Source organism: Lemur catta, chromosome 4, assembly GCF_020740605.2.
Source record: "Lemur catta isolate mLemCat1 chromosome 4, mLemCat1.pri, whole genome shotgun sequence".
NCBI classification, from domain to species: domain Eukaryota; kingdom Metazoa; phylum Chordata; class Mammalia; order Primates; family Lemuridae; genus Lemur; species Lemur catta.
Genome location: NC_059131.1, coordinates 73,136,627 through 73,152,317, shown reverse-complemented (window position 1 = coordinate 73,152,317; position 15,691 = coordinate 73,136,627). Strand labels below are relative to the sequence as shown.

At 34.9% G+C, this 15,691-nt stretch overlaps 1 protein-coding gene across 1 annotated transcript in view; it reads right to left on the bottom strand.

Moving 5' to 3' along the window:
- EIF5B (eukaryotic translation initiation factor 5B) overlaps positions 1-15,691 on the bottom strand; it is a 69,974-nt gene that overhangs the window by 26,598 nt on the left and 27,685 nt on the right. Inside the window, exons 4-9 of the mRNA XM_045550232.1 lie at positions 14,708-15,386; positions 13,302-13,519; positions 12,788-12,938; positions 4,919-5,017; positions 4,349-4,438; positions 2,384-2,458 (exon numbers count right to left, since the gene is read on the bottom strand). Of these exons, the coding sequence (XP_045406188.1) occupies positions 2,384-2,458; positions 4,349-4,438; positions 4,919-5,017; positions 12,788-12,938; positions 13,302-13,519; positions 14,708-15,386 (1,312 nt within the window). The remainder of the gene's footprint in view (positions 1-2,383; positions 2,459-4,348; positions 4,439-4,918; positions 5,018-12,787; positions 12,939-13,301; positions 13,520-14,707; positions 15,387-15,691) is intronic.

Below are 15,691 nucleotides of genomic sequence, written 5' to 3'. Positions count from 1 at the left end.
GAAAACAAAAGATGTGAAAAATTCAGGCTGATGCCTGACATCTCAACAGAAACAATGAAAGCCAAGATAAGGGAACAATAACTTCAAAGTGCTCAATAAAATTTCAACCAAGAATTCTTCCTTTAGTAGATACATCCTAAAGAAGTGAAGATAAAGATATTTTTAAGAAAAGCAAAAACGGAATGTCTGACTTACAGATGCATACTAAACGAAATTCTAAAAAGTGTTCTTTAGGCAGGAAGAAATAAAGCACAACAAAACGCTATGAATGAATGTGGGTAAATTTAAATAATAAATATTGGCTGTATAAGAGTAGTAAGCTAATATGAGGTTTAAAAAAGAAAATGAAAAGCAATGAAAGTAATAATAATCTAAATTGAGAGTTGGATAAATGTTGTTCAAGTGCTATAAAATACTTGTATTGTCTGGAGAGAGGGTGACATTAGACACATTCTAAGTTCAAAGATGCATGTAAAAATTTCTTAGAATAACCACTAAAAAAATTAGAAAACTATACAACTTTCAAACTCATGGAAAAGGAAAAAAACAGAATTAAAAAAATCCAACAATCCAAAAGATGGTTAGAAAGTTAAAAAAGAAACAGGCAGAACAAAAAAGGACTTAGTAAGATGAAAACTTTAAAACCAATATAATTCATTAATTATATAAAATGTTAAATGTAATGGGTTAAGTGCTCTAGGTAAAATATAAAGAATGACAAACTGGATTTAAAAATCTCAACTAGAGTCTTGCTATGGTGTCTATGTGGTCCCTCCAAAATTTACATTGAAACTTAATTCCCATTGGGCTGGTATTACAGGTGGGGTTTTGGGAAGTGATTAAGTCACCCTCATAAATGGATTAATGCTCTCTTCAGAGAGTTTGCCTCTCTTGTCCTTCCTTCCCCTTCTGCCATGTGAGGACACAGGGCTCCTTCCCCTCTGGTGGATGCACCAACAAAGTGCCATCTTGGAAAGTGACAGCAGTCCTTACCAGACACCACTACGAGTGGTGTCTTGATCCTGGACTCCCCAGCCTCTAGAACTGAAAGAAATAAATTTCTGGCCAGGTATGGTGGCTCATGCCTATAATATTAGCTTTGGGAGGCCAAGGCAGAAGGATCGCTTGAGGCCAGGAGGTTGAGACCAGCCTTGGCAACATAGCGAGACCATCTCTACAAAACAGAAAAAAATTAGCAAGGCATGGTGGTGTGCACTACCTGTAGTTCCAGCTACTTAGGAGGCTGTGGCAGGAAAACTGCTTGAGCCTCGGAGTTTGAGGTTGCAGTGAGGTATGATGACACTACTGCACTCTAGCCCGGGCAACAGAGAAAGATAGAGACCCTGTCCCACACCCCCACAAAAAGAAACTTCTGTTCTTTATCAATTACCCAGGTCTGTGGTGTTTTGTTAAAGCAGCACAAACAGATTCAGACAGTGCTGTTTAAGGATACAGAAACAGTAATGAAAACAGAAAAAGAACATGTAAATCAAAGCTGGTGTAGCAATATGAATTGTTAAGACAAAAGGCAATGCTAGAAATAAAGGGATATATATATCAATGATAGAGAGTCAATTCATTAGAAAGATACAAGATTGTATTCACCTAATGATGCAGCATCAAAATATACACAGCAAAAATTAACAGAATTCAAGAAGAACAAGACCATCTATAATCACAATGGGAGATTTTAACACACTGGTCTCAGTAACAGAGGGGAAAAAGCACAGAAAAAAACTCAAACGATATAAAAGACTTGAACAAAATGATGAACAAACTTGATCTAAATATAGAAAACAAGGCACCCAACTACTGCAAAATATGTGCTCTTTCCAATCACATATGAAATATTTACAGTAATTGACCATGTTGCTTGAGCCCAGGAGTTTGAGGTTGCTGTGAGCTAGGCTGACGCCATGGCACTCTAGCCCGGACAACAGAGTGAGACTCTGTCTCAAAAAAAAAATAAATGAATAAAATAAAACGAAAGAAAGTAGACAGTAACAAAGGACATGAAATAAAGACAAAGAAAAATGCTTACTTTTTATTCATATTGATTAGGAACTAATCAGTTTTTTACATTTTAAGTCAACATGGCTTTTTGTAGGCTAGTTTTAAATACAACCCTATTTGTAACATCATCACTTTAGAAAAAATAAATTCTAGGCAGTTATCTTGCAAATGACCTTCTGAAGAACCATTCCTTCACAAAATGAAGACCCAGATGAGGATTTAAAAACCATGGCAATGGAGTGAGCATGACTGGTCCTTGTCCCCAGAAATGTTCTATGGCTTTCATTATCAAAAGACTATTCATTTAAATATATACCAAACATCTCTAATAATCACTAGATTTATCAATGTGTGCTTATGAGCTATTTACCTTTTTCTCTCTCCTCATCACTAGCCATAGCTTCCCAATCATCCAATCCAGCATCCTCAGTTTCTTCTTCTTCTTCTGTAAATAAAAGTTTTCATTTAAGACACCAAAGTTATTTAGAAATATGAAGCTGCTTTTAGCAAAAAAGTAAAAAATTATGCTGTAACATAAAAAAAGAAATGTTTTAGGTATGCAAAAAAATATTTATGCAACTTTGTTATCTTTGGAACTCTTTTCAATAATAACTAGTATGCTATAATTTACTATTACTCAATGCTTCCATTTCCTACTACTTTGAATATACACTAAAACTAACCCAGATTTTATATGAGATAATTTAAATATTAAAAATCCAGACATTTAAATGTCCCAAGCTCAGACTCAGGGGGATGGGGGAGGATGGGCAATATATATAACCTGAACTTTTGTACCCCCATAATGACCTGAAATTAAAAAAAAAAAAAAAAAAAAAGGAGTATATGAATGCACTCAGTTTTTTTTTTTTTAATTTCAGAGTATTATGGGGGTCCAGGATATTTTGGTTATATAATTTGCTTTTGTACAGTGAGTCAAAGTTGTAAGTGTGCCCATCACCCAGATAGTGTGCATTGTACCCATTAGGTGTGAATTTACTCATCTCCTCTACCCGCCTCCCACCTGCTTGATTTCCATTGAGTTTTATTTCTATATGGAATGCACTCAGTTCTTAAGGACAAATAAAATTTCACATACATCTTTTATCATCAACTCATTCACACTTAACACACAGAATTTATTCCTCATTTTTGCTTTAACCTTTACAGATATATCAAAATACTACTAAAATTCCAAAGTTGAATGTACAAAGCTACCACCACCACTCCAATTCAAAACAATGTCAGAATGCTGTGCTTATAACCCCAAAACAGCCAGAAAGGTAAATTTTTAATTATTTGAATGTTAAAGACTTAATACTTTCCTTAACAATGCTTCTCTTTACCAAAATCCAACCAGGCAAAACTACTATTAAGTGAAAGGAAGATGAAGGTGAGACATATAGTATTTGCTTCCCTGTAATAATAATTATTCATCAACAAATCTAGATAAGTTATCTTGAATAGGAAATGAGACTCAGAAACAGGTACCTAAAACATCCACCTAAATTAGCAAATCTTTCTGGTGCTACAAATATGACCTAAAATAGTGATCTGCTATTAAGCATCAACCTGAATTTCTCTAACTTCAACATATCGATGCTAAGCTGAGCTCTACCCAGGTGAAATGATCCTATGCACTTAAAAAAAAGAGGAGCAAAAGGAAAAGAACTATCAATATATCATTCACCTGTGTGAGTCAGTCTTGACATTCTCTAAGGCTGTTCCCACTCCTGATCCTATCTTCAAATACTGGAAATTCTCTTTAATACCTAACATATATTTAGCTAGCCCCTGCCTCTCTTGTCAATTATATAGTCTTATGAATTAGAACAATGTTTAATCAAAAAAAAGGGCAGAGATTTCCCCCAACCCCTCAAAACACAAATACCTCAAAATAAATAAGTAAATATAAATAGAAGCCGATCTCTAAGGTTCTAAAATGCCAATTTAATGGTACTTTAAAAGTTCTAATTAAAAATGCTTCCAATTTGCTTCCAAAGCATTAAAAAAACTTCAGGCCTTCTTTCAGATTTCTGATCCATAAATAAAACCATCAGAGAAAACCTAAAACCTTCTATCCTCTATACAAAACATTTTACTAGCACTACTGAAAAGAAAAAAAACTGATTCAAAGTCTTACTTGGATACTTTTTCAAAGTGGAAATGAAAAGAAATAGTTTAGAGAAAAGAAAGAACTATGAAGAAAGAAGGCCATCAGCCAGATATTTATTTGGTTCCCCCAAACTATTTAATGGTAACTAAGACTACTTATGACATATCAACACTATTTAATAAGAATTAACTAATTAAACAATCAGCTACTGCTACTGGCCTGGTTCAACAGAGGGTGGTGTCTCTTCTTTTTCTGGTACTCCTTGTTCCACAACTTCCACAGTAGCACTTAATTCTACTGGTTCAGACACTAAAAAAAGGGCAGAAAAGAAGTTAATGATATTTTTCAGGGCACAATTTCTGCTAAGATACCCTGTTAAAAACAATTAAAAAAATCAGTATTGCACTCCTGTTTCTTCAGCAAGTTTAGAAAACATTTAAATATCAGTCATATGTTTTATTTAGGAAACTACTCTTTCTAGTCAAGGACTAGAGTAGAAAATCACAGAAGGCTCAGAAGGAAAACCAAGAAAAAATAAGAATGACAGTTTTGCTTTTCAGAGTTAACAACAGAGTATTCATGGGGTAGAACTCAGATTTTTCAAACTAAAGCATTTGTTCCATTGGCTTGTAATGTCAATCAGTTGAGAACAATGACACTAATAAGTATTAGAAATAAGTTTCAACATGCATTTTCAATTTATATTTTTTAAAGACATACTCTTTTGAAGGTTGTGGGAAAAAGACAAACAAAACTGTTTCTAAATCAGAGGCTATGTTATATACAAACCTTCTTTATTTTCTAGCTGCTGTGGTGTTTTTTTCTTCTTTTTATCTTCATAAATTGGCCTTTTCTTTGGCAAAGAGTCTTTTGATGGCACTTCAACACCTGAGGGATAAAAATGGAAAAATTCAGGTTTAGGCCGGGCCTGGTGGCTTAGGCCTGTAATCCTAGCACTCACTCTGGGAGGCCGAGGCAGGTGGATCATTTGAGCTCAGGAGTTTGAGACCAGCCTGAGCAAGAGCGAGACCCCATCTCTAATAAAAATAAAAAGAAGTTATATGGACAGCTAAAAATATATATAGAAAAATTAGCCAGGCATGGTGGCGCATGTCTGTAGTCCTAGCTACTCGGGAGGCTGAGGCAGGAGGATAGCTTGAGCCCAGGAGTTTGAGGTTGCTGTGAGCAAGGCTGACGCCACAGCACTCTAGCCAGGGTGACAGAGTGAGACTCTGTCTCAAAAAAAAAAAAAAAAAAGAAAAATTCAGGTTTATAGTACTTGCATGTTCACCTGTGATGTATTATTTAAAAAGGTAACATTTCATTCACCTCAGAGACATATATCCTAAAATGCAGAAGGACATTCATCAAAAAATCTGTCTTTTTTATATAAGGTATTTTAAAATTTACTTACAGAAAAATTCTTTTTTGATGTACAGTAATAATTTTGACAACTATCATCATTAAGATGCAGAACAGCTCCACTGCCTGTGCTTCTCCACATAGTCACACCCTCCTCACATTCTTAGAGCCCTGGTAGCCATAGACCTGTTCTCCACCACCCAAAATGTCACATAAGTGGAATCTTCAGTCTGGCTTCTGTTATCATAATGACGTTGAGAGTTGTCCACTTTGTTGTATGTTATCAATACTCTGACTCTTTTTATTGCTGAGGAGCATTCCAATGTATGGCTGTACCACAGTTTGTTTATCCACTCAACAGCTGAAGGGTATTTGAGTTGTTTCTGTTTTTTGGCAATTATGAATAAACCAGGTATGAACATTTTAATACAGGTTCTTGCGTGATCATCTCTTTTGGGCAAATATTTCAGAGGGGGAATGATGAGACATAAAGTGAATATGTACTAAATTTTATAAGCAGCTCCCAGCTGTTTTCCAAAGTGGCTTTATCATTTTGCATTCCCACCAATAACATATGAGAGTTCCAACTGTTTTGCATCCTCACCAGCATATGGTAAAAATAGGTTTCCTTTAGACTTATGTATTCTAATAGATGTGTACTGCTATCTCATTGTGGTACTAATTTGGATTTCCCTGAATGACTAATGATATTGAGCATTCTTTCCACGTGTTTATAGCTTCTTGGTGAAAGTGTCAGTTCAAATCTTTTGCCACTGTTAAATGGACTTATTGGTTTTCTTATTGCAGAATTCCCAGTTCTTTATATATTTTAGATATTAATCCTTTGTCAGCTGTGCGATTTAGAGGTACTGTCTTTAAATTCTCTTGATGTTATCTTTTGCAGAGAATGTTTTGAACTGGAAAAAATTTATCATTTTTCCCTTTATGGATTATACTTTTAGAGTCATATCTAAGCACTCTTGCCTCATACAAGGTCACAAAAATTTCCCCTATGTTTTCCTCTAAAATTGTTATAGTTGTATATTTTATATTTAGATCTAAGACCCATTTTGAAGACTAGGTTTTTTGCATACAGATGTCCAATTCTTCTAGTACCACTTGTTACAAAGACTGTATTTTATCCACTGAATTACCTTTTATCTATATACTGACCATATAGAGACTCTGTTTTCTTCTATTGATCTATTTGTCTATATGTATTTGTCTCTATCCTTTTGCCAATATCACACTGCATTGATTTCTGTAGTTTATAATAACTGTTGAAATCAGGTATTATGAATCTTCTAAGTTTCTTCTCCTTTTTCAAAAATATTCTGGCCATTCTAACTCCTTGGTCTTTTCACATACATTTTATAAATACCTTATAGATATCCACAAAATATCATGCTTTAATTTTGATTGGGATTGCAATGAATCTATAGATCAGTTTGGGAGAAATAGTTATCTTAACAATATTGAGTCTTACAACCCATGAACACAGTATCTGTCCATTTGTATATGCTGTCTCTGATTTTTTTCATTAGCGTTTTACAGTTTTCAGCACACAAATCCTACAAATATTAGATTTCTAACTATTTCAATTTTTCATTTGGGGGGATGGCTACTATAAATATTATTACTTTACTTTTTATTTTAAGCTGTTAATTGCTAGCATACAGAAATAGAGTTGACATTTGCATATTGGCCTTTATCTATAACCTTGTTAGTCTCACTTATTAGCTCTAGGGGTTTTTTGGGGGGATGGACAAGAGGAGATGCCATGGAATTTTCTATATAGCCAATTGCCATCTGTGAATAGACCCTCTTTCTCCAGCTCTCTCCTCTCTGTAGTTTCCCCTATACTCTGGCTCCCAGAAGCCCCTTTTTCTGATCACTCTGGCCTAAAAGATGAAGTTCTGTCAGAGTTTTATACTTCAAGCTTATTGTGAAAATTCACAATGTTACTGTCAAGTTTCACACAAAATTTGGCCAAAGTAGCAAAAGAAAAAAAAGGGGAGTCCCCTCAACCGTTTCAGACATCGCAACCCCTATCCAGGCTCCTCTAGCCAAAGTGAAGTAACCAAATCAGTGTACCATACCAATGGTATAAAAACTATTTACGCAACAATGTATTCAACTAAAAATGAACAAAATAATTTAAAAATTTTACAGCTGAAAGGACAGAAATTATGGAGCTCTTCTCCTCACATCCCCTAAAAAGTCCACAAAAACCTCCACTTGGAGTTTTGGAATCATTATGTACAGTCATCCCTAGGTATCTGTGGGGGATTGGTTCTAGGACCCCAGGCCCCATGGATACCAAAATCCACAGATGCTCAAGTCCCTTATACAAAATGGTGTAGTATTTGTATATAACCTACATACATCCTCCTGTATACTTTAAATCATCTCTAGATTATTTATAATGCCTAACACAATGTAAATGCTATGCTAACAGTTGTTATGCTATATTGTTTACAAAATAACAAAAACAGTCTGTACATGTTCAGCACAGATGCAACTACCCATTTTTTCCCCCAAATATTTTCAATCTGCGGTTGGTTGAATCCATGAACACAGAACCCATGGATATTGACTATATTCCATAAATTTCAGGCTATGAATGACTGAAATAGAACACAATAGTAGAAAAGCCAACACGAGGCCACAGTTGAGAGAAGCCTTTAACCTATCCTGTCCTTTCATCATATATGCCCCTAAAAATCTCACAGGAATACCAAGAAGACAAAAGTAGGTTCTAAATTAACACTATTCTTCCAAACACTTCCTCAGTAATTATGCAAAATTTGCCACCATTTATATATCTCCTGATCATAATTTCGATTAATCAGCTATGTTTCGCCTCAGCACTCAAATTTAAGGACTAAAGGGACAAGACATTTTGCCTACAGGCAAATAAATAGCATCAGGTAACCTGCTGCACATTTCAGAGTAATATGTTGATTTCTGTTTACCAAGAGATTTTGGTCTTTGAAAGATATGGTCAAACATGACACTCACAAGTAAAATGCTTTCTTTGTGGTGAACTCACAAAATAAAATGAAAATAAGTTTAAAGTGTACAGTAGGCAGAATAATAACCCCTGAAGATGTCCATGTTCGAATTCCTAGAACATGTGACATTACTTAACATGGCAAAAAGAACATTACAGATGTGATTCAGATTAAGGACCTTGAGATAGGGAAATTATCCTGGGTTATCCAGATGGGTCCAACCTAATCACAATTCCCTAAAAGCAGAGTGAGACTCTGTCCCCCCGCCCACCCACCCCCCAAAAAAAGTCTGAAAAATTAACTAACTTGCTGCACATCTCAGAGTAAATATATGAAAACACGTGCAGATACCTACACTAAGAACACATTCTGAGCTTAATGAATAAGTTTTACAAGATTCTAGATAATGAATGCAATAACTCATCTTTACTTAACAATATGTCTTTCAAAGATACAATGTAACAACACTATAGCACCTTTTAATCAGATGACTTATATGAGTGCACTATGGAGGGTCTTTAATGTCAAGCTAAGACATTTGGACTTTTATTAATAGACCATAGGGAAACAAATAAGATGGCAAACATTGGGCAACACTGTGAAAAATAAGAGATCAGGACCAGAGATGCTACTTGAGAGACCATCTCCTCCAAGCCCGTCCTAAAGACTGATGTTAAGTTCATTATTTTAAATTGTAATCTTTCTCTAATTACCATAACAAGTCTCACTACTCCTTAAAATAGCATTTCTGAGATTGGCCAATTACTCCCTGGTCAATCCCATCCCAATTTCTTCATAAGTGCTCTTAGCCTTTCAAACAGTTGCCAAATATGGTATCTGGGTGCTAACTACACTCAAATGTGTGCTCAAGATGCCCTTCTTTGTCTGCTGCTCTGTAGTCATGGAGGTGGGCTTTGTAAATATCTCTCTTTTGTCAGCTGGAACAATGGTAAGTGTTGTCATATGGGGGGTATTCAAGGGACACTGGAGGAAAAAGGAGATTGTTTTCTGTGATCTGGTATGCTTTCTTGCCAAATTCCTCTGTAAGGTGCAATTTCTCCTGTACCTGCTCACATAAAGGAAGGCTGCTTTAGATCTCAGTTCCAGCAGCTTAATATGAGCCACGGCAGCCAGAGGACAGACTTTAAGCAAGCTCTGCCTACACAGCACCTCGGCTACTTATTACTGTCTAGTGAGTCATGTGACATCCTCTTCAATGAGGTCTGTATCTTAGAAGCACTGTTTGGGCAGAGGTCTTCCTTGGGTGATCTCAGTCCTGGGTATAGTGACTGCTCCTTATATCTGGTATTCCTGTATTCTTTGTTACTTTCTTTAAATCTTACTAAACAAGTTCCTGTTACTCCAACCCTCTGTTAATAGTTCTTTATTTATACTGTCCCTGTTCAAATTACTATATGGTTTTTGTCTATCAGGTCTTAATTTACCAAATGCTAAGTAAAAAAAGGTACAAATTTTTTACTCAGTAAATCTGTAACCAATGTCAGAGTACAGTGAAGTCTATGGAGGTATCTATCTTTACATGTGATATTTAATATTAATTATACTAAGTTTTGAATATTGAATTTAGAAATAGTCTTTGCTCACACTTGTGCCAGGATTTGAACACTAGAGGAGAAAGTATGAATTCAGACACTCAAATTTTGAACTTTTTGTAATTCAGAGGGTGGCTGAATCAAAAAAATCTCCTTACCAAAAATTTATATTAGGTCATTGAATATGAAATGTCTGATTCTGAATCAAAACATCAAACCATGCTCCTAATTCACACATAGGGTTGAGATGGATTTGCTTCCACTACAGCTTTCAGCTCATCATTATCCACCTTGGTCTCAGGTTGCCCATGTGGCTCATTTTCAAGATTAAAATCACCAGAATGGAACTTTTCAAACCATCAACATACTGTGCATTCATCAGCCACGTCCTTCCCAAACAATTCGTTGGTATTTCGAGCTGTCTGCGCTACATTGGTTCTACAACAGAACTCATATTTGAAAATAACTAGAATTTTTGACTTATCCATGGTTTCACAAAAATTGCTATAAAAAAAATTTGAAAGATAATCACAAGCCAAAACATGCAATTGAAAGAATGGGGCTGTACCTTCACAATAAAAATAAAACAAGAAGTATCAAAGTGAAATGGCATAGATATTAACTGTCATAGTACCTAAAGAAATCAGATATTTCATATTTAATAACCTAATATTAGCACAAATGAACAGCATGGTCACATTTGCAGATAAGATTTTAAAAGTGTCACCTTGTATGCAGATATACACAACATCTTATACACGGTAGGCCCTTAATAAATCAATAATGCTGTAATTGATGAGGTGAATTCAATTAAATCTTTCAATTCATTAAAGGAGTTTTTCTAGGACCCTCTTCTAAGATACACTGGACTAGGTGAATTTACCACACCCACATGAAAGTCATTTCTAATAGCTCCAAAAATTATAACTTAATCAATTCAAATAAGTAGAGTATTAGTGTTTGTTTGTTTTGTTGTTGCTAATGTTATTTTTTAGAGTAATTATATGACCATTTAAAGAAAACATTAAGGGCCGGGGGCAGTGGGTCACATCAGTAATCTCAGCACCTTGGGAGGTCAAAGCAGGAGAACTACTTGAGGTTAGGAGTTTGAGACGAATCTGAGCAATATAGCAAGATCCTGTCCCTACCAAAAGAAAAAATTAGCCAGGCGTGGTAACACATGCCTGTAGTCCCAGCTACTCAGGAGGCTGAGGCAGGAGGATTGTTTGAACCCAGGAGTTTGAGGTTGCAGTGAGCTATGATGACATGCCTGGGCAACAGAGGGAGACACCTTGTCTCCCAAAAGAAAAAAAAAGTATACTTGATTTTATTTTTTAAAAAGCTATAGGCCAGGCACAGTGGCTCACACCTGTAATCCTAGCACTCTGGGAGGCCAAGGCGGGAGGATAGCTCAAGGTCAGGAGTTTGAGACCAGCCTGAGCAAGAGCGAGATCCCATCTCTACTAAAAATGTAAAGAAATTAGCTGGACAACTAAAAATATATAGAAAAAATTAGCCAGGCCTGGTGGTGTGCGTCTGTAGTCTAGTCCCAGCTACTCGGAAGCTGACGCAGAAGGATCGCTTAAGCCCAGGAGTTTGAGGTTGCTGTGAGCTAGGCTGATACCACAGCATTCTAGGCCGTCTCCAAAAAAAAAAGCTATAAAAACAAAACTTTCTGAAATTCTAAGTACTGTGTTTCTCTATAGCTACTACTCCTATCTGAACATATAACGTATAATAAAGAGGTAGTCTATACTTCAGCTCTGGAACCTTGGGCAAGCTGTTTAAACTCCTTGATTCACCATTTCATCATCTATATCATGGTAACAAAAATGTCTGTAAGATTTTTATGAGTAAAAAGTAGACAATGTCAAAGGTTCATTGTACTCCCAGGGTGGCAGCAGGGACGACGGACGCCGCCCCAGGAGCAGGAGCTGTCCTATCCTATTCCCCTCCTGTTGCACTTTGCATTGCAACCAATAAAGCCCGTTTCTACCGTAAAAAAAAAAGGTTCATTGTAGCGTAAGTTACATACTATTAATATTTACACAGTAAATAGTAGCTGTTGATATAATTACAGTGTATGCACTAAAAAGACTGTAATATAAAAATCTGTGGAATACAGAAACAGGAAATTAAGGGAGGTCCCCAAATATTCTTCTTTATGGAACAAAGACACTATTAAGATAAATGGGAAATATTATTAATAAACAGGGAGAGAAAATCAAATGATATCAAAGAATTAGTTAACTTTGTAAAATGTGATAATATGTACTCATTCTAAAAAGTAAATTATCCCTATTTATTAGATACACACTAAAGTATTTGTGGTCAAAATAATATGCTATCTTGGATTCATTTTAAAATACTCCAGGAAAAAAACTGGATGAAGGGTACAACATAAGAATGGCAAATGTTGACAATTGTTGAAACTGGTTGACAGCTACACAGAGACTTATTTTACTATTAACTCTATTTTTGTTTGGGGGAACTTATTTATAGACATACTATCATTTATACATAAATATTTGTCCTAGTGTAGAAGTCATCTTCTTAAACAATAAAATTACATTACCTATTCCTTACATTTTTATTAAACTTTTTTACAGCATTTTCATAGGAATTATTCTTCTGGTTCAAATCTAATTCTCCTTCTGAACATTAGAGAGATATAACTGCATGAGAGAACCATCCAGACTATTCAGTTAACTAAGAGTAGTACTACTTACCCTGAGCTTGTAGAAGTTTAAGGGTAGCTTCAGCTCTGGCTCTGGCTTCTCTCTGGGATTTAGTTAAAAGTTTCCCTTCTTTTTTCAAGCGTTCTTTTCTTTCCTTTTCTTTTTGCTTTTTCCTTTCTCTTTTTTCTTGTTCTAATCGTTCCTATGAAAGAATAGGTCAGACAAAAATTATATTAGCTTAATGAATTATAAAATTTAAATGTAAACAACCCAATTTTCATGCAAAGTATGTTAAGAGATTCCAAATGAAAATATTTTAAATGTTGCATGATTATTAATTAACATCACATTAGATTACTGGCAATGATAAATAAGCAACTTCTAGTTGTACATGAGGAAATTAAGATTTTCTGTACCTCTTCACATTATTTATATCAGAACAATAAGATAATTGAATTGCCATACAACTATGAAATTTTTAGAATGAGAAGATTAGAGATATTTTATAGGAAACATATTTTAAGTTAAACACAATATCAATATTAGCATATTTACCAAAACATACCTCTTCTTTACGCTTGGCTTCTAATTCTTCAAGTCGTTTTATACGTTCTTCCTCTTCTTTCTTCCGTCTTTCTTCTTCTTCTTTAAGCTTAGCCAGAGCTTCTTGCATAGCTTTAACAGTGGCTTTGCTAGGTCCTTTTTTCTTTTCTTTCTCTTTTTCTTCCTTTTCCCCCTTTTTTTTCTTCTTATCTTTTTTCTTTTTGTCTCCTTCATTGTCATCTACCAAAAAAGAAGAGAAGCAAAATGTTTAAAGAAAAAAATAGTCATTTCCTATAGTAATAATGAGCAAAACCCAGCCAGAATTCAACAACTATAATGGGGCAAGGCTGATGCCAGTAGCAGGCTAGGGTCTCTAGGCATCCTGACCACTTGAGTACAAAACAGCCCAGAATAACCCATGGTTGGCCTCCTAAGAAGTTTACGATGCTGGTGTTGTTCTGAGTTGTGCTGACCAGTATAAGAAAACAGAAAGATCCTGTCAGCAGTGAAAGGCCAATGTTGTATCTAATGTATCTCTTAATCCATGGTACCTGGGCAGAGCAGCTAGCAGATTACAGATGCCTAAGCTCTACTGAATAGAATGAAACTAATTCCCACCTAAGTTTTACAGCTAGTTTCAGTTCTGTAAGATAGGGATGATGAGAATGATGTCTATTTTAAAGAGATATTAGGAGGCTAAAACACAAAAATATAGATAATTATACCCCCAAAATTTTAAAGAATTAAAAAGAAGCTAAGGGTGTTTCTCCTCAAAAATGTCCAGAAACACTCTTGTTTCTCCTCAAAAATGTCCAGATAATAAAAATTACAGTGTTTAAAAAAGGTATGTTCTAAATAAGGTATGCCCTACATAATTTATTAATTAGGTAGAACTTTTATTTTTTTCCTAACTGGTTCTGGCACAAAAACGTGGCTCATTGTTGCTTAAAAGATGTTAACTAATTTTAGTATGTTAAGTTTTTCGGTTAAACACACTATCCGTGTTAACAACTTCATGAAAACATATCTCTCTATTATGAATTTCATAGGTTGAATTGGATGTTTAAAGATGGGGGAAAAAAGAATTCGAAGGTATTATTTGACACTGAGTTACCAGAAGAAAATGTAAGTTTTTTGTCAGACAACTTCCACAGTCTTTATCAACAGCAATAGTTTTCACCGTGAAATTCTATAAAAATTCTAGTCTGTACATAAAACATTTTTAAGATATTTTATGCTGTATATGTAAATGTTTAATGATGAAAATCAAGTCAGAGTACTTAGATATAATTTTTTTAACGGCGTCTTACAATAAAGTACCTTTATAACCAAAGACAAATAACAAAATTACTTTGTGGCATAATGATCACAATTTAGACTAAGTAGAAATCAAAACCCTTTTGCTCTTTCCTCTATAGTATTACCAACCTTCTGCAGCTGTGGGAATCTCTCCTTTCTCTTCAGAGGCAGGGGTTACTCCAATATCAAGAGTCACTTTGGATTTTACAGCTTCCTCTTCAAATTTCTTTTGAGAATCTTTTTGTTTACTCTGATCCTTTTTACCTGTTTCTAACTCTTCTTTTTCTTTCAGCTTCCGCAATTTTGCTTTTTCTTCATCTCGCTTTTTTCTCTCGCGCTCCTTCTTCTCTGCCTTCTTTTGAGCCACTGTCTTAATTTTGAAAGAGGAGTCATCATCTTCATTCCCACTTTCGACATTAGGACCTTGCTTATTTTTTTGATTTTTTTTCTGCCCTTTTCTAGACTGTAAAAATTCATCTGATTCATCTCCACTTTCACCTGAAGAATTTACTCTGGAACGTTCTTTAATTCTTTTACTGTTACCCTCATCCTCTTCTGAACCATCCCACTTCTTATTTGATTTTTGAGCTTTCCCTTTAGCTTTTTTAGAAAGTTTATTAAAATCATCATCATCATCATCACTCCCAGAATATACCTCCCCTTTTGGTTTTCCAGTCTTTTTTGATTTTGAATCTTTATCTTCCAATTCTTCACTATCATTATCATCAAAACTCTGTTTTTTGCCCTTCTGTCCTTTCTTTTTTTTATCTTGTTTTGAAGTGAATTCTTCTTCGTTGTTTTCTGTTGGCTAAAAAGTTTCCATTGTTAGAAATATTAACAGAATTATATTTCATTTTTTAAAAATAAATGAAACCACTCTGAATCACATGGTTAAGCAAACATTAAAAAAACCTCTCAAAATAATTTCCAAACAGTCTTTTTTCAAGAATATATAACTCAACTAAACACTAGAAAGCAGCCTTGGCCTCAGACACATCTCAAATTCACTGCAAATTTCAGAATCCAGGTGCTCTGAAACAAGCACTAATCACTAGTCTCTATATTTACTAACTTCTTTAAATGGCATACAAAGCCTAAAAGGAAAATTGAAAG